The following is a 25,375-nucleotide window of genomic DNA, read 5'->3' on the forward strand; positions in this document are numbered from 1 at the left end:
ATGCATTTCATATTAAGCCTTATTTAAGTTGAAAGTAACCGTTCATATCATAATATTAGGTTATGGGCTTTCTAATTAGTTTACTAATTAGTATTAACTGTAATTTAAATTAAGAATGATTTATACAGAACTAATTATAATACCTTCATTTAATTAAAATAATTAGAAATATTACTGAGGGATAAAAATATGAGTTTTAAAACGAAGTATGATTAGATTATCATTTTAAAATTAAACTTAATTTTCCAACTACACTGAGATGCCCTTCTCTTTAAGCTAAAAAAAAGTTGTTTTAATTTCTTTGTTATAAGCTCTAAGAGCATAAAACTTCTGGTGTATTCAAGATTTTCTTAACATAAATCGTAGATTCTACTTTATGTATTTCTACTTTATTCTATATTACCCTTTTATGGCTATATTTAGTAACCATTTAGTTTTCATTTATAATAAACAATTTTATGAATAAATAAATTAAAATTCTTCAGACACTATATGTGAAATAAGCTTAAACGTTAATTCTTAAAAGATTGTTAAATGCATACAGATGAAAGTTGAATACAGGCGTCGTCCACTTTGCGATCAGCTCTTTCATTTATTCCCATAACTCTTTAATTTGCTGCATAATGCGCACTTTCAACCTGTTTTGTCATGTTTTTTGTACGTATTAGTTGGGTTTTCTCTTTATTCGGCAATATTGTGCACAAAAAAATTATTTTTCAGCGGTGACGCTCATTTGGAGTTATATATAGTGCTTTATTTGCATTTTGTGGTTCTCCCACCAATGGTCTTGTGGGTAAGATCGCTGATCACTGGTAATTCGACAAGGATTCGTATCATGGAAGCAGACTGGTTGCATGGGAGTTTTCGTGATTTTCTTCATAGATGAGGTAAAACGTAAGATGAATCTCCATGTGAACGAATCACCTTTTCTTAGAAAATCGTTCACTAAAGCATCTCTCCTGTTAGACAGATATCCTCGCATGCTTTGCCTCATTTAACGACAGATACGTTTTTGCTGTCATGGCCAAAATCTATTTGCAGGTTATAAAAAACTGGTTCACGTTTTGATGATTTTTAGTTTTCCACGGTGTTTAGCAAGGCCAGTAGATAAGCAAGTTTAGATCTCTTCCTAACGCTGACGTCGTTTTCTTACAGAAGTGGGAGGAAACGATGACACAGTGGGAGTAGTCGATTTTGTGCAGATAAGGAGCCAGTGAAGTCACAGAGCAAATCTTGTATAGTATTTTGGTGTTTAGTTCGTAACACTTCAAGTGACTGTCACTGAAATAAATACTTTAAACGACAACTCAAAAATATAACCTTTGTGAGAAAAACAATTTAACCCTTTGCGGCACAGTGTGTCCGGTCTGGACACAGAAAAATTGAGTGAAAAAGGATTTATAGGTTACTATAGGTTACTCTGAACCTTCTTTATTTATAGTAGATGGCAGTTCAAAACAAACCAGTCCATATATTTTGCCATGTTTAATTTTTTAAGACCCTCATTTTTCAAAGAAATCTTCCAGATTTTTTTAGGGTATAAAAGGAATTGTTTGAAAAGAAATTTCTATGGTATGTTTTTGGCTGTATGCTAATCTCCTTATTCTATATTAGTTTTAAATTTTTACCTTGAAATCTTGCCTAAAATCAAACGGCGAACCCTAGGTGTGCCTAGATCGGGCTCACCGATAATCTAGGACAACTGAGAGTCTGTATTCTTTATTTCTCCGCATCTCATCGGTCAGTTCATTGACAACAATGCTCGTTTCAGCAACCTTTTGAAGCTGTATTCAATGAGTGTGCCACTTTGGGCATACCCACAGAATTAAAACGATACGGGCTATCTTCACAAAATTTTACTTGTGTACTCCTCTAGGCCTAATTAGCTGCGTCCTTTTTTTTTTTTTTTTTTTTTTCTGATCAAAACTCCGACTTTAAAAGGTAGCGTGCCGGAAATGGTTAAAAGATTGGTAGAAGAAGAGTGAACTTTAAGTCATGCATAAGGCTAAAGTGATTACTGTGAAATCAGGATTCTTTTTTTTTTTTTTTTTTGTTTTCCTATCGATGAGACCAGGACTAACGTTATAGTTGGTAATCGTAGACTTTCATCCATCTTTAAGGTATTAAGACACAAAACTAGTACTGCTGTGTTTTTGCGGTTGTCCTTCTGCAGTTTATCTTTTCTTTCGCCATGATTATCAGTTGAATGTATAATAAATTAAATGTGAATCAATACAAATTGACGTTCTATGTGATCCAGAAAGCATAGTTTTCTTCCCTACGAACATCTCTTTTTGGTTTCTTAATACTAGCCAACACAATTATTAACAGTTTAATTGAAAACAAAATAGAATGGGTACAATTACTATTAGTGTTCGAAAGCCAAATGAAAAATTCATGGGCATTCTTTTTACTAATATTTCTAGAACGCTTTGATTGAAAAGTCTTATTCTTCAGAATTTTTTACGGTTATGAAAGGTATCCTATTCCACGCCCCTATTGCTGTTGATAAATCTAACCACTATCAGTTGAGTACTTTTCCGCTGTTTCTTTAGTGTCTACAGATTTGGCAACTTGAAGTTTTCACATGTTCAAATTCAAGAAGAGGCAAGTTTTCACATGCCTCTTCTTGAGTTATTCCATACGTAACATTACAACTAAATATTTTTTAGTGAAGCAATAAAGCATCTTTCTGACTTAAATATCAGTTATTATAAATAAGGAAGTAGAATACAAGGAATTTCTCTGGATTGAACTGCAATTAATTATTCATAAGGGGAAAAGTATAATATCAAAAACAGTTAAAAAAGCTAAACTTCAATATTTCGCAATAAAATATCTGTGTTTCTGAATTTAAATTTAAAAAAGGAAAACTGAATTGCACGAGAACAGATCAGTTCACATTAAATCTCTTTGTAAATACCAGATTCACTTTTTGTTTATATGAAATTATGCAACAGGCGAAATGAATACTTCTTTGTATTCAGAAAGTAAAATACGAGATGATCGAAATTTATTGTTTTACTAACACTATATTACATGCATAAGCCAGCTTGGTCGGTATTCTGAAAATTATTTATTTGGGACGGCAACTTGAAATCTATGTCAATATGGGAATCACTCTTAGTTAGTCATAATTAAAAACGAAAATACAAAAATTAAGTTCATTTGCAAGGTCTGTGTTAAAACTACTTTCTAGCTATTTCTGTTTAATAACTAAGCAACATTCATCACCGTGTGTTTAGTTACAGTTTTGACATTGCTTCATCAGATTAACTGAAACTTTAAATAAATCCATGAAAGTAAAAAAAAATAACTAAAATTTATCAGACCATGATTTTGGGCTTATAAGGTAATATATTAAGGAAATTACAATTTCATCTTAGTTACAAAATGAAGTGTCTAAAGCAAAGTAACGCTTAAAATCCTGAAGAGAAACACTTCTTTTGTACCTCTAAATTAAAACTTCTCGAATTTACGTAAATTCACTTACCCGTAAGGGTGTTTCTTAAACTCAGCCATAGCCTAATAACCCACTCTAGTGCATTTTTGTGGCGTGGCAGTAGAATTTAAGAGCTAGTTTATCTATAAGAGCAGCATACGGCATAATTTCGTGTTCTTCACCACTTTTTCTATGAAGTAATTAAATTTGCTTCAGTCTGGCATGAGCAAATAATATGAAAGGATGAAAAGGAGTGAGAAGGAAAAAGTCAAAGTTTTAACGAATTGAAAATACAATAAAATTTCTATGTACAAGGTGGAAAATGCAAAGAATTTCAAAAATATCTGAAAATTTTGAACACTTCCAAGGTGATATTGATACAATGTGTTTAGCTTTTAACTGAGATAAAAATTAAGATTTTTGCTAAGGCTGGTATTTTGTAAATTTAAGTCATTTTGTAAATTCACTTTTGAAATAATAAATGATTTTACAAATGCGCTCCCAATTTTGAACTTTCTCCGTTAGATATTTAGAGCATTAATTAAAGCCCTTTCTTTTCTGTTGTAATTAATAGTTTTGCTGTAGTGGTATTTGTATATGTTTTTGATTAGCCTTTTACAGCACATCAGTTCTAAATATCTTTTAATTTGCAACAGTCCCATGTTTGTATTGCCTCATCCTACATATTGGAAGGCTCGAGTTGGAGAACACAACCTGAAAGAATGGGAAGACAGTGAAAAAAAAATTGCCATAAGTCAAATTTTTTATTACCCTTGGTATCATGGTTATGACAATGACATTGCCTTGATGAAATTGGCCGAACCTGTACCGGAAAATTCTCACATAAAACCTATTTGTCTGCCAAAGGAAACTGACACTTTTCTTGGACAACAATTCAATTGCCTTGCGTCAGGTTGGGGCAAGGTCGACTTTTGTAAGTATTAATTAAATGAACTATTTTTATTACATGCATTAAATTTTGATTGCAGAATGTTGAAATAAGAAAATGTTTATTTGATATCTACTATATATTGTTTTATTTACTTTGGCATGCCCTTGTCGGTATACTGTAAGGTTTTTTTTTTTTTTTTTTTTAATTTTTTCATTCAGTCTTTTTGAAGGTTCTGTAGCTACGGTATGAATTAATACATATAATTATAACTACTAATAGTATGCAAATTATGTATTTAAAATGAATAAACCAATAGATTCACCCATTTGAAGTAATTAATTATCATTTCATCATTTGAAGTAATTTCAAATACAGCTTCAAATACAAGATGCTTTAAATAGAGCGAATCTATCGATTCCCTCCATTTCCAAAAAAATTTCTTTCGATGCTAAAGCACTTCCACCCTTGGCGAATCAGGTTAAAGTTGTCTTTTAGTAGAAATCTGCTTTCTATTGTGTAATAACATTCAATGCATCTGTTTTAATGTCATCGTTCCAATCGAAAACATCGTCACTTAGCGGACCTTTGAAATAAATGCGGGAAAAAAAGAAAGAAGACTAGGAATTTGTTGTATTTACGGGGTTCCACATGTTATGCTTCTCGAAGTTGGCAACATTACTATTACTTACTACTATTAAAGTTGGCAACATTACTATACAGTAAGATGATTACTCTGTATTTTCGAGCAGTGAGGTAATAGTACGTTAGATTAACAAGACGTTTTCTTTAACAACATTAAACTATTCAAAAGTACCTCAATATCATTTTACATCCTAGAGGAGAAGAAAGTAACCCGAATTTGGTCTTCTTTGGATGCCTTTAATAAAAAAAAAATGCTATGGATATATATATATGTACTATGCGTTTTGTAGTGAATTCTAAGTGCCATGAATAGGGTCTCATTAAAATGACCTGCAGCTCCAAGTATAATATTTTTCACCGACCGGTATTTTCAGCCCCAGAGTTTCGCTTTCCTTGTTTCTGAAAGGAAAAAAGAGATTATAAAAAGCTGCAAGATGATTTTGAGGTTTCCTAAAATACAGGATGAATCTTGTGGGCTTCTGTCGGTTATCAGGCTCTGCGGCAAATGACTTAACAGTTCCACGAAACGCCTTCCTGAATATGTTACAGATCATACGCGCGATCACCACGCCATTAAATGCAGATATTATTTGTATCATCCCATGTATATGAAAGTTTAAACAAAACTTAAACGTAGGAACATTTTAGAGTATGATAACTATATTCGGAAAATAGTTTTTTTTTTTTGAAAATTAAATTAAACTCTGGATTTTTAACAAACATTATTTGAATATGCATAAAAAATGTATAAAATAATTAGACAATATTATTGTATGGGTACAATTATAAATAAAATATCTCGAATAAAATAAAATAATACTTATTAATTTCTATTATTAAACCATAAATCTGAGTTAAAATAACAGGTCGAATGACAATTATTGGAGGTACTAAGGTAACAAAAATCAGCCTAATATTCATAAATTTGCAGCCTAATTTCGAAGATTTAAATATGGAACCTTCTTCATTTTACTCTTCTGCAGCTGAAGAAGCAGGTTCTGCATTTCAATCATCGGCACAAATCCTGCCAGTTTATGTATAATTCTTGTTGACTTAGCACATCCAATAATTATGCTTATCTATGTTTATCAGAGCGCGCAATATTTATGTCTTTGCAAAACTGTGTTGCGACTCCAAAGCGCTTGTCGGCTGAGATTTAATAAATTATGTATCAGAACCAATGTAATGAAATTCTAAGTACTTTGGGACTTAAGAGCAAAATTAGGAACATAAAATTAGAAATATCTAATATGAACATAAAATTAGAAATTAGCCGAAATTATTAACATTGGGAAAAAGTTTTATTTAAATGATCTTAACTTTATAATTATTTCCTTTCAGATATTAAATTATTCTAAGTACAGGCAAGCAAAATCCACTGAAGTTAAAGCGTAGCTCACTTTTAAGTACAACTTTTTTTGTATTGCATAACACCATTGTTTTGGTTTTTGTGCTTCGGTGCTCTAGCTTTTTGGCTCTCAAAAAAAAAAAAAAAAAAAAAAAAAAAAAAAAAAAAAAAGTAAAAAAAAAGTTTATTTGCTTGTCCCATGGCTAACATATTGGTAAAGATTAATATAAACAGTTTTAAAGTAATTATAAAAAATATAGTGGTTAGACTACAATACCACTAAAACTATATGTCTAGATTTATTTTTGATGATACTGTAGATAACAGTTCTTATCTTTCAGTCAAGAGTTCGAAATAGGAAACTGTGGGATGCTATTTTGTTCGATAGGATTCAGCTTTTGTACTGCATAAACTACGTTCTAAGTTGTCCCACATATTGGCATATGCGCCGCTGCTTGTTGGCGAATCTCAGATGGAAGAAAACTTCTGTATTTTCTGGCACATGTGTCGATGTCTTCACTTTTTCGTCCACGTTTTTCATGTTCACGCAGTGCTATCAATCCTCTCGCTACAGAAATTCGAAAATCTTTCAGTCGTCTTTCACCTTCACACCTTATACAGAAAAAAAGATGTATGAATCTGTAGTTGTCACCTCAACAAATTACCAAAATTGCCACCAACGTTGGAAAAATAGCTTAACAGACATTACACAAGTGATATTGATATTGTATTGCACAAAAAGCACGGTTATGCACTGCACAAATGGTATCACACCAAGAAAATGCCAATATTAATGCAACGCTGCATTTTGTACTGAAGCTTCCGCTACGCGCCAAAAGATGCCGTCTTGTGCAGGTGGTTGCGCAATAGGAAATTTACTGTTACTATTAGTAAAGCACAATCAGACTTCAGAAAAATTAAGTCTGCAGTTACAGAAAGCTCCAGTTTAGGCCCTATTCTCTACCTATTCTATGAGATTGACTTTCCTAAACCAGAAAATAAAACAAAATGAGCTGTTATGCCGATGATACTGCACTGGCAGTTAAACCAGCAAACGCAAATCATGCCATTAAAAAACTTCAAGAATTAAAGCCAAGCATTGAATATTGGTGCACGAAATGGAGAACTATCGATGCCCAGAAATCTAAGCTTTTAATAATTCGTAAAAAGCATATGAACACATTACTAAAGAAAAACTTGGTTCTCTTTGATGAAATCAAGCCAAAAATTTTGGTCTTTATTTCAAGGGAAAACTAAATAATTTGAATGATCATATTGAAAATATTAAGAATTACGTTTATATCTTGCTCACCTTTTAAGAGACCGTCCTAAGCTCAACCATCCGTCCTAAGCTCAACGTATGCACTCCTGCAATTGTATATATTGTATGTAGTTATATTTTGTCTCTACTTCAAACTCTTATTTCCATTTTGTGTATCCTTTAGTAATTGTTTTATGACTTTCATTTTGTACTCCTTTCAATTATAACCCTATTCCCTGTTCTCCTGTTTTCTAGCCTTCACTAATTTTTCTCTTTTGAGAATTTCAATTGAAGTAGTAATTACGTGAAGCGCCTTTATGGTACAACTTTAATTAAGCCGAACACTTCGCAAATTTTGTGATATTCGTGGCATCAGGTGAAAGAATGAATGAAGAAAACGACCTGTTTCGTTTATTCAAAATTCTGCAGAATTTTGAATAGGTTGTTTCAGTGTTAGACCACCGGGAGCGAAAGGGTTAAGGTTGGTGGGTAATCATAATTTTTTGCTCAAATAATAAATATTAGATATTAATACATTAAAAGAAGCACGCGCATTTTTCAGTATAGCTTCCAGCTAATCAGTCTGCTCCAATCTAATCATGAACATTATCAATTGCTTTTGATAGCTTTTTTGACTTTGACTACCACTTCTGGTAGTCAAAGTCAAAAAAGCTATGTAAAGATTTTTTTGACTTTGACTACCACTTCTGATAGATATACAAATAATTGCTTGAAATTGAGTATAGCAGCACAGTGATATATAAAACGGATCTCTTTGAGTTGAGGCTTGTTAAATAATAGACTGTTAGAGTGGCTTAAAAGCATTCATTCTTGAAAAATGTTCCTACTCGGATTAGGACCTTTCGTATTTTTCAAAGCTAAACATTCCCCCCCCCGCCCTTCCCAAATTTGAGTGTTGATTTGAATAAAACAATAAGGTGGACTTTATTAAAACTACAGAAAGATGGAATATCAACAAATGTGTCAAGGTATGAGACTAAGTATTGTTCTCCCTCCCTTGCAGTATTACTGATCATCTTTCTCAACGAAATATATTATCTCTTGTTTTTAAATGCATGGAAAATCTTTATCTTTACGATGAAATCTATGCTTGTGACAGGCGCCTTTTGGGTGCAAACTTCATGTTAGAAGTGGCATAACTTTGTATTGAAATTCATAAATAAATTGCATAAAGATAAAATATTTTCGAGAAGTTTTACGTTTTGAAAAGTTTTATGTAAAAGAAGTGAAACTATTTAGTTCAACAAATTGTGGTCTTCAAAGAAGAATTTTATCTTTGAAAAATAAAATCTTAATAAAGGAAGGCAGTTCAAAGTTAACTTACTATAAACAGTGAAGTAGATTTTACTGCAGATATTTTATCAGCAATTTGAGAATGCGTAGCTCGTTTGTTTTCTTTGACTAACACATTTTGGAAGCCTGTGACAGGTTTCAGTCTATTTATAATCCTTCTAGACATGATACTGTTCTAGAATTTAGTACTGTGTAAGAGAAAAAATTGGTAAAAATTTCACTAGTGAAGTTTATATCCATACCACTGCCAGTTTTGGAATTCATTAAAATACGAATTTCTGCGACTGAATAAGAGATCTGTGAAGGTATTCCTTATTTCTATACCCCTCCCCCACCAATAGGAAGCTAGAATTTCAGCAGTGACTGCCAAAAACCTAGTACAGATTCAAACTTGATGAAGAAAATCGGATTCGACTATCGAGATTTTGCCAAGATTTAATCAACTCTTTGATAATAAATATGCGTAGGTTTCATACTAATAACAGATGTTAGAAGCATGATATTTGTTAATGACCATTGCAGTATATTAGTAATTATTTTCCGATAAAATTAAAATTGAATTAAATATTATAAAAAGATTAATCTGTGCTGTATATCTGTTTCAATATAGAAACGTTATTTCAAAATGAGTAACACATAAACTTTTCTTAGGTGTTAATAAAATATTTTTACTTTCTATGGTAAATTTTACAAAATTTAGGATTATGTTAATTTTTTTTCCTGATTTACCAAACAACCTTTATTTGGGAAATAGAAGACTATAAATTTTAAAAGGCTTTAAAAGGCTAAAATTTTAAACGCCATATTTAAGAAAGAGTTGCTGTTAAACAGCAGCGATATTTTTGCATCATCTTTTCATTTTCTAAACTTGACTTTAAATCCAATGTTTTGAGACTAATCAGCTGGAAAACATAGTGATTTACATTCATGTCCATAAATTAAGGATAATGCAAAATCACCCAAAGGAAGAGTTAGAAGCAAAACAAATTTGACTTATTTGTAAAGCTTATTTATTAAACAAAAGGTAAAGAGCAAAAAAAGATGCTATATGTTTGATATTATTAAAAAACTTAGCGATTTTTTCTCCCTGGAGCAAATTACAAAAAAAAAACCCTATTTACAAAAAAACAATATTACATGGTTGGTATGATTGTTAATACATTGTATGTCTCCCAGACGATGCAATACAGTCCGTACAACGCCTAGGCATGCTGAGTATCAAATTACCGATCTGATCTTGGGGATATTACACCTCTCAAAAAGCAATGCTCTCCGAAGATCCGGTAGACATGTAGGAGGAGGTTGAAGGGCTGCAACTCGTCGGCCAAGCATGTCCCACACGTGTTCTACTGAATTCAAATTCGGTGAGAATGCTGGCCAGTCCATACGGGTGATATCCTCCAATTGAAGGCATTCACTTACGATGTTTGCACGGTGAGGACGGGCGTTGTCATCCGCAAACACAAATTGTGCTCCCATGGCACCCCGAAACAAACGTACATGTTTTTCCAGAATGACGTCCCGATAGATTTGGCTTGTCATGGTTCCAATTTGAGCATGCAGGTCAGTTTTGGAACCTAGAATAATTCCACCCCAAACGAGCACTCCTGCACCACCGTAACGGTGTCATTCAATGATGTTTTCTTGGTGGTAACGGGTCCCTGGAGCTCTCCATATGAAAGTCCGGCGAGAATCATACTGCAAGCTAAACCTGGACTCGTCGGTAAACATCACACAAGCCTAATGTTGCGGTGTCCACAATGCATGCTCTCTACTCCAGGCTAACCACAGGCGACAGTGAGTTGCAGTAAGTAGAACGCATCTGACAGGTCTACGAGCATATAGACCAATCTGCCCTAAGCGTCTGTACACGGTCTACCTTGAAATTGTCGTACCAGTGGTTGAAGAGAGCTGACGAGACAGGTCTGAGGCTGTGCTCCGCCTGTTTCTTTTGGCAGTAACTGCCAAATACCGGTCCTCATTCCGCGTTGTAACTCTGGGGCGACCTGTGCTGTAACGTCAACTCACGTTAGCATCATCTTGGAATCGTTGCCAAAATCTGGAGATGACACTCTGGGCAATTCCAAGTTCGTCTGATACTTACAGTTGGCTACGCCCACATTCCAGTCGGCCGATAATTCTACCACGTAAAAAATCATCCAAATGCGTCCTTTGGATCATAACTATTCGGTTATTACACTGAAATGCTTATAAAGCGCCTGCGAACAATTTTACTTCTTTGCCTGTATTCCTTACGTATCACTCTCTTACACTCTCTTCATTGTGACGTACCATCGGTGTCATCTGGTTACTTTCTGAAATTTGCATATGATTCTTGAAGATGTGTGTAGTGATTTTACAGGTGATATATTTATTTTAGAGTTCGATTTCCGCGTGACTCCGAATTATCCTTAATTTATGGATATGAGTGTATTATTAACCCAAAGGAGCGTTAGCTGAAATGGGCTATTTATTTCCTTTTGGCGTTTTGCATTGATTCACTGTAAAAGGCGAATCACTTTTGAATTTGTTGTAACCAAATATTATCGCCCTCTTTTATATTTAAAGAAATTAAATAAAGAATCTACATAAATGTATGTATGTTTCTCGCATTGTGATAAAACAACGGTACCTAGAGCCATCAAATTTTGAATAACCCATGTCTCCACCCATATATGGGCATCTGGAAGCCCAAATTTGGAATTTGGAATATGTTTTACTGTCTATTTCATATTTTGTGAAGCATTTATGTGTTTTTGATTAAGAAACTCAAAGATTTCAAAGCGAGCAATGCTAACACTGTACAGGAGAAAATGTTTTTAAATCTCCAGCGCGCGAGACTGTGTATCGGAAATTCTAAAGATATGTTCTTTTAAATATTTTGCGATATTGCTGTTGGATTACATTTTATATGGTTTAAGGGCGAAGAACATGATATTTAATAAATAAAGGTAACACACAAAACGTTAAAAAAATGTCCCTTTGGGTGTAATGTAAAATCTAAAAGCTTTCAGATTTTTAAAATTATTTGTTAAATAATGTTTTCATACAATTTTTTTAACATTTTTTAAATTAAATAACTGTTAAGTATATTTGTGTCCATACCCTTTAACGGAGAACGATTCGGAAAGAAGCACAAGGTGAAAATTACATTGTAAGATTTTTAATCTTAAATTAAGGCCTACGCAAAGAGTTGACAAGATACATCGGCACTTTATTGGAGCTTATACAGTGAAAAGCAATTCAGACAAGTTAGCTTATAAGATATTTCTCCCGCCTTCTTAGCATGCCTTCGTGGTGTAGTGGTCAGCACGCTCGACGCGTATTCGAGAGGTTGGACGAACCACGGAACTCGTCTTTTTTGGAAGCAAGATACATGAAAAATGAGCAATGTCCCTGCGAGGGCATTGCTCATTATTCATCTCTCTGGCTTCCAAAAAATTTCTAATGTCTCTACAGTGGCGCCCGAACTAAAAGGTAGTGAATGATGAATTTTCAACACCAGGATTTGCCGATTGGGTCCCCTTATCCCCAGCCACCCTTTAAAAGGTGAGAGTATAATGTATTTCTCCCGCCTTCTTAGCGTGCCTTTGTGGTGTGGTGGTCTGCACGCTCGGCGCTTATTTAGGGGTCAGTGGTTCGATTCTCGGCGAGGGCACTGCTCATTTTTCAAGTCCCCTGCTTCCAAAAAATCCTAATGTGTCTACAAATGCAAGTGCAGAGAATTAAACAATCGGAATTGCTCTTATAATCCATATTTATGAGCAGCTTGATGGACTGATATTTTTTGGTAAGCATAAAGTAAATGAATTTGAAGACCACCACAAAACCAGAAAGATTTAAAAAAGATTAACAAGAGAAAAGAAAGTCTGAAAGGTTTCGGATTTTAAATTACGTCCAAAAGGGCGGTTTTTTTTTAACATTTTCTGTGTTACCTTTATTTATTAAATATCATGTTCTTCACACTTAAACCATGAAATTTAGTTCAAGAGCAATATCGTAAAATAATTTTTAATTGAGCATATCTAGAATTTCCGATACACAGTCTCACGCGCTGGAGATAATTTTTTTTCCTGTACAACGTTGCCATTGCTCGCATTGAAATCTTTGAGTTTGTTAATCAAAAATTCGTTAAAGTTTTACAAAATATGAGATTGATAATAAAACAAATTCCAAATTTCAAATTTGGGCTTTCAGATGCCCATATTTGCTGTAAGATTACGTCATTCAAAATTCGATGGCTCTAGGTACCGTTGTTTTATCACAATGCGAGAAGCATACTTACATTTATGCAGATTCTTCATTATTTAATTTCTTCAAATGTAATAGAGGGCGATAATATTTGGTGGCAACAGTTTGAAAAGTGAAATGGACATTCAGAGTTATTCGACCCAAAATCGCAAAATGAAAACAATAGTCCGTCAGAGACAAGGCCCGTTTAGACTTTAAAAAAAAAAAAAAAAAAAAAAAAAAAAAAAAAAAACCTCATCGCCTGGTCTACAACATTTACTTTTAAAAAATACAATGATTTTATGAGGTTTGATACTAGTATGTATTAGACTAAACAGGTGTAAGCAAAAGTTTTATTTTTTTATTGTTTAAAGATTCGGAACTATTCTTCAACAATGCCTTTGAGCGATAAAAAAAATGTTATATTTATTTCATTTGTAAAAGCAATTATTTCTTTATGAAGATATTTAGCATTATATCATCATGATGGTGCATTGTATTCAGTGAAATGTATTCTTCTGCTTTATCATACTTTTAACTTTTTTTCTTTTCATTCCCCATAGCATCTAAAGCTTCCGACGATCTTCGTGCTGTTGGCCTTCAGATTTTTGACAATAGTAAATGCATTGAATACACCAACAAATTTAGAATTCCAATCCAACCTTGGCATTTGTGCGCCGGCACTCTTGAAGGAGGTAAAGGAACGTGTCAGGTAAGAAACAAATAAAGAAAATTGTAAATTTTATTCTTAGGGTTTTTTTTTTCTAATAACCTTTATTTAAATATTGTATCAAGTAACAAGACCCTGATCTCACGAGTGAAAATGACAAAAAACGCCATTAAGCTCATGAAACGAAAAGTAAGATTATCAGTAAATACTAATTCACTTTTTTAAATGCTGAAGTGACACCCTTCCCCCTTCTTCTGAGAAGAGAGTTTACAGGATTGTTTTGTTGACATTATTTGTCTGTCGTAAATAGTTAGATTAGGGCCTTCTGTTAGCAGGGTTCAAAGGGTCATAGTTAATTGAGAATACGGAGTGTATAATTAGTGCTTGCAATCAGACTTTTAAAATCAAGTTGTAGAGTCATTAGGATTTTTTGAGAAGCAGACAAGATGAAAAATATGCAATCGCCTTCGCCGGGAATCTAACCACGGACCTCAGAAATACCGGTCCAGTGTGCAAACCTCTACACCACGAAGGCTCGCCAAGAAGGAGAGAGAAATACTTTATAAAGTAATAAGCAGTAAATGTAGAAACTTACATACTACAAAATTTTATTTCTTTGAGAATTAGTTGTTAGTATTGTCTATTCCTCTCCGTCGTTCTTTGCACTTGGAAGAAATGGTAATATGCCTAGAGCTATGATATTTATTCCTATTGTGAGTTTATATACAGAAAACTGGTGATTTTCATTAACAAGGGGTAAGTAATTTAATAAAAATAAACAGTTCCAATAAGAAACCTTGTATGATAATTTTATACTTAAAATTTCCTTGTATTGTTTAATATATCAGTCCCGACCGCAGAAGAACTTAGTTTTGAGACCACTTCGTTACTTACGCCATCTTTATGAGTAAGTATGTGGATAATATGATGGTGAGCATGTAGCAAGTTGATAATTTGAGCTTATGTAAATATTTAGGTACAAATTTTCAGGTAGATATGGATAATGGAATATCTTATTGGGCATATAAAGGTGAGGCTTCACATTTTGAATATGAAATAGATAAGGCTAGATAGAATTTCTAAATAACTGCAAACATTTTCATGCAATTGCAACATTGCATGTATTTTGGTTTTAATGAGACCATGTACGATTACAACTTAATTTGGTAGAGTAACTTTTAATTTTAGATTAGCTTGAAGAAACTTATTTGTTGATAAGCAAAATTCGTAATATACTTTTAACATAATAAAAGCGGTAGGAGAAGGCATACTTGAAGTAATTAAGATGATGAAATTTTCTGCAGGTGGAACAGCTTACCTGTTTATGTTGAATACCATGGAAACTCTTCAAGATCTCAGATATCAGAAATCAGAATATTTTTTACTGCTGACATGCCGACCTTTGAAGACGGACAAAAGCTTAAAAAACACAGAAAAGCAAGGGGGGGGGTTCTTTAGAATTGTAATATGCGCTGTTATTTAAGATAAATTTCTGGTTAGCCATGTTGGACCTTTGGTCTGTTGCTAGTCAAAATTTTATATATTGCATATATATACAGTCGAACTTCTCTCATTAGCGGTCATTTACGGGACCAAAGTTGTAAACGTTACCTGGGAGTGTCCGCTAAAGGGGAGTGCAATGTCTGAAAACGAATTTGTTTTGCGCTTAAGATCCTTAAAATGTTTTTAATTAGAATTCATTAACATAAGTAGTATTACATATAATTAATTAAATATGAATGAATGAATTTGAAAATGTATAATTAAAATGGATTGGATTATTCAATTATGGCAAAGCATACGAGGGATATCTGCCTGAAGGGAAGAATGCCTTCGTGGAGGACTTTATAAGGGAAACGGGGTCGTATGCACGTTACACACGGGGAAAACCACGAAAACGCCCATGCAGCCAGCCCGTTCGCGGGATTCGAACCTCAGACCGAACTACCAGTGTTCAGCGCTAGTGGGCCGTATAATTAAAAGAAAACTGCGCAAATGAAATAAGAAATAACTTACTTTTTAACTTTAAAAAGGGAATTTAGTAAAACAGGTGCATGCAGTTATAGAAATCATTAAATATTAATTTGTATAAACAGCTTTTCATGCTTTTATTTTAAACTTTCTTTTTCTTTTTCTCTGCCATATTCTTTTTGAGATGAATTTTCAAATTCTTCATATTGACTCCAGAGTCCCCATGATTCAAGAAAGAAGTTTTAATTGCATCAATGTATTTCAGTGTATCTTTTATTAGCATGTTACTTAAGTTGCCAGTTTCTGTTTCTATGTTTTCATGTCTGTCTTCATCTGTGTTAATGAAATATCTTTTATTTTTTACCTTGATTTTTTATTTATCTCTTTATTTTTTATTCTTCTGGACATAAATGTTCATCAGTTACGTTGTACTCTGCAACATTAATTCCGCCATTAAAACTTCAAGTAAGGATGAAACCTTTACAAAGTAATTTGGTTAAATTCTGCCTTCTGTAAATAGTTTTGCACGCAGCTGAAGCTGGTGCCTTTAGCAGCTTTTAATATCAAGCGAGATATAGATTTCGCTAATTCCTGGTTATCCAGGCAGGATAAGTTTGATAAAGTTTTGCATGATTTTAAATTATTTTTCTATCAAAAGATTGGCCCATCTAAGCAGTGTTTGGTGGTCGAAAATTATTTCTAAGTTTTACTTTTAAACCTTTAAAATCTCTTGACAAGGTAAAGACTATCGTCTTAACCCAGTCATGATATTAAGTGATAGCAACGTTATTTATTAATTAAAGAGTAAACCTGTTTTGTACGTTTGATGTTCCTGAATTAAATAAACCATTTCGCCATGATTTCTAATACCATCCTGGTTGGTTTTGTTTTTTCATTGCATTTTAGTTTGCTAGAATTTATAAACTTAAAACATTTTAACTTCCTTGTCCTTCCATATGACAACGTGTGTTTTAAAAGCATCGATCATACTGTACACTCAACAACTTCAACGAGTCTTTTAAAGCCTCTAATTTATTTTACATTTTTTTAAAAGCATTATTTGGTTTGATGATAGTAAAAAAAGGGAGACTGGTTTCATTCTGTTTGTATTTTTATTCATTCTGTCACTAGCTTAGAAGACCCTGGATTGACTTACCACAAATTGATTTAAATGACCCGTTATGCTTTAATACTTAATTTTTCGAACTAGCAATTCGAAACTGAAGTCCGTATTTTTTTCATTATTCACCATTTTGTTGTAGCAAAAGTACATAAGTATAGAAACATTGCTAGCGAGTGTAGAAAAATCTGAAAAAGCCATTTGAATCATTATGCTATGCACCTTCATCAGTTTCGATATTTCTGCATTTTTCGTTGCTGTTGCAGATCCAGGTTCCTCCCTCCACCTTTTCATTTGCTTCCCCCCCCCAAATTCTCTGGTGTGTGCCTTTCCCACTAATTTTTTTTTTTTTTTTTTTTTTTTTTTTTTTTTATGAAACATCGATAACCTATTTTTTTCTCTTTTAACATTAAATTTTGCGTTTAGGTACCATGACAAACAATCAGCCACACTCTAAATCAGACTACCTAGACATTCGGTTATCCTCGGTTACTTAGGTTAAGAATTCAGTTAAAGCGAAAAAATGTATGTTTCGTGTTGATTGATGCTAGATTTTTATGTCTTATCGCGACTTCGGAAAAAAAGAAGTTTATTTTATTTGGTTTATTTAATTACGGCAAAGCACACTAGGGCTATCTGCCTAAGGGGGAGGGATGCCTTCGTGGAGGACTTTCTAAGGGAAACTGGCTCGTATACACGTTACACATGGGGAAAACCACGAAAACGCCCACGCAGCCAGTCCGTTCGCGGGATTCGAACCTCGGACCGAACTACCAGTGTTCAGCGACTTTACCGCTCGGCCGCTGGTGGAATTGTGAAAAATCGGTAGAAGAAAGCGAAAGCTTCGCGTCGGTGGGAGAATTTCTTTTCACATCTTTCCCCACTATTCATGAAACCTCAGATAATAGATGGGAATTCACTTCCGCCTACGACATTTGTTTTCAGATTCGTGTGTTTGAAGGTTTGAACCTTTACTGTCTCAAATTCTATGCTTAATTTTGAGAACAAAGAGCTTTTCTAAAAGAGACTCTTCTTTTATTCATTTGTCAAAAAAATAACCGATCACTAACAAAATTCTTCAGTCAACAAGTTTCCTTGCTTCGCTGTCAAGCGTGTCAATTATCGGAGTTGAAATACATTGATGTCCTATTTTAAGGATCCAGGGATTCAGGAAAGACCCTTTAAATGCGAAGCCTCCGTTAAACAAGAGTGGTCGCTAAAGAAGTTTCGACTGTATATAATTATTCTAAATTATGAAAACTAGTATGTGTACATAGCGTTAAAGGTAATGGATTTTGAACTCAAGTGCTGTCTTTTTTTAATCAGGGTGATTCTGGAGGACCACTCGCCTGTCAAACACAGGACAGAGGTTGGGTGTTAGCTGGCTTGACGAGCTTTGGCTCCGGGTGCGCCAAAAGAGGATTCCCAGATGTCTATACGAGAGTATCTCATTTTCTGGCGTGGATAAAGCAAATGAGAGGCTACTAAAATGAAGAAAGCGTCAATAGCCTTTTCTGCTGATGCTTCTATATTTGGTTTGCGGCCTGGTACTTGGCTTTCATGGAAACACAAACATAAATGCAGCTGGCTTCTGCATTCCGGACTATAAAACCATGGACTTACGCATCATCACTATTCTATTTATTTTGTATTTATTGACGATGATTATGCAGCTGAATAGCTTCGCGAAGCTATTAGAAGTGATATTTTATACTGTGAATGTTTTATCACCGTTTTGGTGCATTTTTGCGCGGATCGTTATAACCTGGAACGTTATAACCTGTTTTTTTACCAAATGTATCCCATAGATGAGCTTTTAATAAAATAATACTCAATTCAGTGTCATGTATCAGTATTTTACTCTTAACTGGCCATATATAAGAATACTTAACTTCATATATTTTCGTTACCTTGATTATTAAAGGTTTGGAAATTGAACCTTCCATTTCAAGTCAAAGAACTAAAACTTTATCATTTATTAATTTGTCATAGAAATTAATACAAAGAACTGATTTATCTCTCACTTTTCCGATGACCTGAGCAAAAATTATGTGCAGGGAACTCGATCAGCAGACAACATTCGATTAAAATAAGGCGCGGTAAAATGCTTCATGTAACCTGTTTTACCCTACTTCAGATATTTGTTTAGGTCAAATATCTGCATTCATTGAACTTTTACATTTTGACCTCCGTAATGCATATAACCTATTTCAAATACACCCAAAAGACTCATCAAATTATCTATCTCTGCCTTTTATAAATTACTTTTTCATTAAGTTATACCGGTGAACGTGTGCTTGTTTCTTTCAGAGCTTTATTTTAAAGAAGAGTATTTTTTTTTAGTCTGTATATGTGGTTTCGTTTTTAAACCTGGTCACGTAGAGTGTTTAGCCTTAACTAGATGATTATCCCCTTAGGTTAAATTGAGAGTTTTCTTCAGTTAGGAAATGGTGCCCTTGACATCATCCTGATAAACGAAATCTTGACATGAAATTTGTTGGAAAGGTTCGAGAGTACGTGTAGGAACTTAGATATTGGAGAGGTTAATGACCGGATGTCGTAACAAAAACAAACTTCCAACCTAACACTTCGAGTTGAAAACAGGTTTTTTTTTTCCTCTTTAGTTTTATTAATTCCGGAAATAGTGGAAGTGGTCTTTTAATCTGAACGGCTTGGGGCTTCAGTTGGAAGTTTTAAAAAGGTCACTGATTAAAGAGAGTAACATAAAAATAAAATTTTCTTTCTTCTTTTAAAGGAGCATCGTGTTCTTGAATTTGGTTCTTGAACTCATTGTATATTATATATACCATTCAATCAACATGGAACGGGTGGTGCTCGTAACGGTTTCGTAAACAAATCAAGGTTTTCATTTGTTAGCGTTTCTCACATGCCATCTAATGAAAGCATGTCAAAAACGGAGTGTTCGATTTTCAGAGCTGAGACTTGCGAGCACTGAAGGTTGAAATGTCATGAAGTGATGAAGTGGTGAAATGGAGTTCAATGTTGAGGTAGAAGAAATGGCATGAAAAGTAAAGCTCGAGGTCAACAATATAACCTGAAGCTGGTTTTTTAAATATTTTAATTCCCTTACTAATCTTGATCTTGTAAGTTTTCCGGTTTCTTAAATAAGTTTTGTCTAGAAAAGTCAAACACGGGGGAAAAATATATGTTTCACAATCATAAAATACAAAGCAACAGACCATTAAATTTACGGCTGTTGGAGGCAACGTGAGCTAACCAGCATTTGGGAGAACGTGTTAATAAATGAAAAGAGGGCATTTTTAGGCTTAAATTAATAATTTTTCTGATTAAAAAATTTCCTCACTCTTATTGTAGAGTAAATCATCTAATTAGAAGAAATTAGATTTCATTTAACCAAAAATTATGTCTTAACAAAAATACTGGACTTTTTCCCTTTTGCATTACTGGAGCTTATAGGTAAGTGTGATGCTAATTATCTGAATAATTTAACAAATTTGAAAATTTTCGTAACTTATTTCTATCTCTGTATTATCTGATAAATGAATTTTCATATGCCAGATTTCAAAGTGTTGTCTTAATATTTTAAGAAAACAAACAGCAGATATTTTCGTAAATGACTAGAGGTGTTATTTCTGTAACAGAATAATGCGTCGTTTCAGAAAAAAAATATGTGGCATCATTTTTGACGTAAACTATATATCAGGGGTGGCCAAAGTGCGGCTCGCGAGCCTGATATGGCACCCGCAGGCAATTTGTGCGGCTCGTGCATATAAAATATATGTATGAAATATGGTAAACTAAAACTATTCAGTGTCCAAAAAGAAGTAATTAAATAGTTTAGACTCTTTCTACAAAGTTATCAGAGATTTCGTTCTATTTAAAACCTCTTCCACTACTTCTATAATGATGTAAATATGAACTTGTGGCTTTTAGAAAGTCTAGATGCGGCTCTCGAACATTCCTGAATTCAACCGTGCGGCTCTTACTGACATGAAGTTTGGCCAACGCTGCTATATATCATATATGACCGATTTAATTGTTATTAAATACGTTAGAGAAAGTTAACTTATAAGACAATAAGGTCCCATAAATATATAGTAAAGAAATTTGAAGTTATGAATTAAATTTAGAACGATGGGCCAAAATAGCCTTATCGCGAAAGAGCCTTGAGGATTTTATTTTCGTTTTAGTTCGAAACGGAAATATTTTTTGACCATCATTTCCATATTAATCTTCGTTTTCCATCCCCTCATATAAATGTTTAGCAGAATGAGTATATGACCGTGACAATGATAGGGTTCACATTAGCATATTTTTGCATTTGATCATTGTTAAAGACCAATTTCTAGTAGCAGCTTCATTCCCTCTTCTTTTTTTTCTTTTGTTAACTTGTCGTACTATACTTTATTAGTTATGCTGAGAGTTCTATTAACAGGGTCTTAGAAAAAAATGCAATATACTGTAATACAAAGGGGCCAGAAAGCCATAGTTCATAGTGGCAAGTCTTTTAGAATGAAACATATCCATGAAAAATGGAAATAGCCGTTGGGTTTGCCGATTTAACATTGCAATAGAAGTATTCTCGTAAATACAGATGAGAAAGTCATGGACCAGAAAAGTCGTGTATGCACAAGAGGTGAAGCAAAAATTGAAGTGCAGAAGCATAAAGTTTGAGTTGTTTTAGAAAACGTCAGGAAGAATTAATAGTCATTTCGACGACATACGTGTAATACGTGCAAAAATAAAAATGATGGAAACGCGTAGAAGGAGGTCAAAGGCTTCTATACAAAAATGCAAAATAAAACTAAAACCAAAATATTTGTGCAATATTGTTTTTGTGTATAAGCATATCCCATAAGATAAACTGCGGTAAAAAAAGTCTTATGCCGTTGAAAGCACTGATTTGACATTATCTTATTTACAAACTATGTTGCAACTGAAGTGAGCGGATATTTCGCAATCGAGCTCATTTGGGAATAAAATTAGTGAATCCTTCCGTCTAAGGCTCAGCTGAGAATAATTAACTCTCTTTTGGAAACGGGCTGAATTTGCACTAAGATTAAATTTAGGCATATTTGCAAAATATAATTAATGATGCATGTTTTCGGTAAATTATTTTGCAGATGCCGAAAAACAAACTCTTGCAAATGAAATCAGTAGTGATCCTAATATTTATTTAAATGCAAATCATAAATATATTAATTAAATTAAGTTTTATTCATTGTGTGAACAAAAAAAAAAAAAAAGACTTTTTGAAATTTTGAAAATTATGCAGATAGCTTTCAGTTACTGAGGTATTTCTCCCGCCTTCGTAGCATGCCTTTGTGATGTAATAGTCAGCACTCCCGGCGCGTATTCGATAGATTCGAGTTCCGGCGAGGGCATTGCTCATTTCTTATCTCTTCTGCTTCGAAATAACCTAATGTCTCTACAAGTTTATCACGAAAGAAAGTTTGTTACGAAAGATATTATTGTTATGTTCTATGGACCATTTAACTACTGCGATAATGCTGCGGATATGAAGCTTTTCGAAGATGAGGAATAAGCAGGAGTTTAAAAAATATATTTATCAAAAAGTTCGCTCGCTTGTTTTGACTTTTAATTAATATCATATATTTTCTAGTTTTTGCGGCATAGTTTTTGCAAAAGCCTGGCCCTGTGAGCGTTCCAACGTGTATAAAAAAATTTAAGCGAAACAATTTAGACTGCGTTATTTCTTATCTTAGTGTGTAGTATAGTCATTGCCATCAAAGGGATACAAGAAATACAGAACAATTTTCAACTAGAATTGTGTAGTAAGTAAAGATGTGAATATTACGTATTTCGGAAGTTTTAATCGTGCCTTTTGTTCTGTTTATTGGCAAATGATTGAACTGTAATGCCTGTTGAAAAAGAAATCGTGGAAAGAAAAAAATAGATATGATATTAGAACAAAAGAACGGAAACTAAAGGCTTGCAACACCTATTAACGAAAATGGGAAGCTTACATTCCAAAATTAAAATGCTTGAGTCCTAGGATAAATGAGGATTAAAATTGAAACCATTAACTAAACTAAAAAGACTTTTACAGAAAGTCTGAAGAACGCTGGAAACTTTTCCCAGAATAATCAGAAAATATGATTCTATGACTAACATTTCTGTGCAACAGAGAATTTATGAGTCCCCCCCCGAGCTTTATGTTCTCTAATGCGAAATTTTAAAGTCCCCCTAATTTGATGACACGTAATAAAGTCACAGTTGCAAGAATCACTGTTTGGAATGGGTTTTGTCCTTTAATTTCCATCACAGATTTGTAAGATATTTTCTCTTTTCTTACCGCGTGCACGTAGAAGCACGCCTAGCTAGTTAATCCTGAGTTCGAATCCCGGCGAGGGCATAGCGCTTTTTTCATGTTTCCTGATTCGACGAACTCTGATGTCTCTATATTTTTTCTGATTAATTTTTGTTCAACTTGTATTTTAATCCATTATAGAGATTTGCAGAGCATTTTACGAAGATGTAACTAATCTTTATTAGGTAACATTTGTTAATTTAGCTGCTGATATTTAACAGCTAAATACTTGTATGTAATTTATCTTTAAACATACGAACGGCATATTTTTATAAATATATGAATGAAGTTCATCTGAGTGGTTTAATGCACGTTAACGTTTTTCACTTCGAAACTGAAATTTATTTTTTCCTGCTCGGATTTTCATCGATATCAAATTTTAAGAAAATTATGAAATCGAATGCGATTAGCAAAAAACATAAAATAAAAATAAAAATTTGAAATAGTGAATTAAGGGCTACATTAATGTATTTTACATCAGAATCATGGACAACTATTTTAATAATCCGAATTATGTACTATAAATTATATCTTATTTGTCAATTGAGTCCTTTTAAAGTAGCCTTTTCAGCTCAGAGAGACGTCTCGATTTTTCATATTTCAGGATTGGTAGATATGCTATATTAAGTTCATAATAAAGTTAAACATATACTTGAATTACTATTTATAATTATATTTTTATTTCTTAGATAAAGAATCTAAAGTCGCAACCAGTGGTAGGGAAGCCGGATCATCAATTAGAAAGGCCAGACCAAAAAATAAATAAATCTAATGATCAAGAGCAAAAGCTGAATCATCAAAGACAGCAGTCGAAATCTGAAGCAGAGAAGTCGAAAGCCCACCTAGAAGCATCGGACATTCAAGTAGAAGAGCTTGGTTACCAAGCAGAAAATTCGGATTTACGCGTAGAAGAAATATCCGATTCCCAGGGGCAGAAACTGGAATCTCAAATTAAAAAGTCGGATTTCCAAATAGAGAAGTCAGATTCTCAGGTAGAAATATCGAATCACCAAACGGAAGAGTGGACTGGAAAAACAATTTTTCAGCATTTTGGTTTCGATACGTATTTTCAGCACTTTAGTTTCAACACATTTTTTCAGCATTTTATTTTCATGTCTCTCACTCCAACAGATTTTCAAGTAGATAAACCGTACCTTCAATTTGAAAAGAGAATTGAAGGCAGAAATATAGAGCAATTTATTTTCATGTCCTTAATTCCAACACTTTTAAAAATTTATGGCTCTCTTGTTATCTTTTGTGGGATTATCTCTTATTTTCGTTATCTCACTGTGTCATCATGTGCGGCTATATATGTTACCATTTATGATATTGTCTTTGTGGTATCAACTATTGGATTTTACAAATTCGTCATTTATTTTGTCTCCATCTATCCATCTACAGCATTTCTTATTGTTCTTTTGAGTATTCTTTACTATCATCTTTGGTACACTGTACTGCCACCTTTAGTACTTCCTATCTGATATTCTTGAGGAACCGAGTCTTTGTAGAACATAAGGCAATCATATCGTATGCATAGTTTTTTAATCCTTCATGTCCCTTGTTTATATAACCCATTTCCTTTTGTACTATATGAATATTTAATTATTTCATAGAATTCACTTTTTGCAAGAGAAAAAGATTTATTAATTGTGTTCAGAACGTCTCTTCTTAGCTTTTATAACTTGTGACGATAATGTGGAGCTTATCTACTGAACTGTAGGAAGAACTGAGAGACTCCATATGTCTTCTACATATAGAAGTGTACAGAGGATGTCTTAAAAACTAGGAATTATACATTATTGAGATCTTAAATATTTGATATTGTATATTTCTGTATTAAAGCTTATGTACATTTATGTATGAAAACTAATTAAAAAGTAGAAAATAAAGGAATTTATAAAAAAAGCAACGATTTATTTTATTATTTTGTCTTTAAATTATTTATTGGAATTATGAAAATGAATGATAAAATTTGGTATATATCTTTACAACGCATGCATAAAATTTATGCAAGAGCAAAAGATAACCCAGTTACAAACGTTTAGCTATGAAAATTATAGCAAAATTTCAATAAGTTCTAAGCCTAATATACAATAATAACATTTTTTCCAACAATTAATTTTTCTTTCTTTTTCTACGCATTTACTTCAGCTTAGAACCAATTTTTCTATT

At 33.3% G+C, this 25,375-nt stretch overlaps 1 protein-coding gene across 3 annotated transcripts in view; it reads left to right on the plus strand.

The window, feature by feature from the left end:
- LOC118193261 (trypsin-like) overlaps positions 1 to 25,113 on the plus strand; it is a 38,416-nt gene extending 13,303 nt beyond the window's left edge. For 2 of the 3 annotated variants that reach the window (XM_035364313.2, XM_035364314.2), the window contains exons 4-6: positions 4,099 to 4,376; positions 13,693 to 13,841; positions 23,893 to 25,113. In XM_035364313.2, the coding sequence (XP_035220204.1) occupies positions 4,099 to 4,376; positions 13,693 to 13,841; positions 23,893 to 24,684 (1,219 nt within the window). In that variant the 3' untranslated portion in view covers positions 24,685 to 25,113. Of the gene's footprint in view, positions 1 to 4,098; positions 4,377 to 13,692; positions 13,842 to 18,216; positions 18,731 to 23,892 lie in introns of those variants that run through there. The other variant, XM_035364315.2, reaches the window with a different exon arrangement.
- Positions 25,114 to 25,375: the final 262 nt, after the last annotated feature.

Source organism: Stegodyphus dumicola, chromosome X2, assembly GCF_044657685.1.
Source record: "Stegodyphus dumicola isolate Sdum_Otavi_A_Nest chromosome X2, ASM4465768v1".
Taxonomy (NCBI): Eukaryota; Metazoa; Arthropoda; class Arachnida; order Araneae; family Eresidae; genus Stegodyphus; species Stegodyphus dumicola.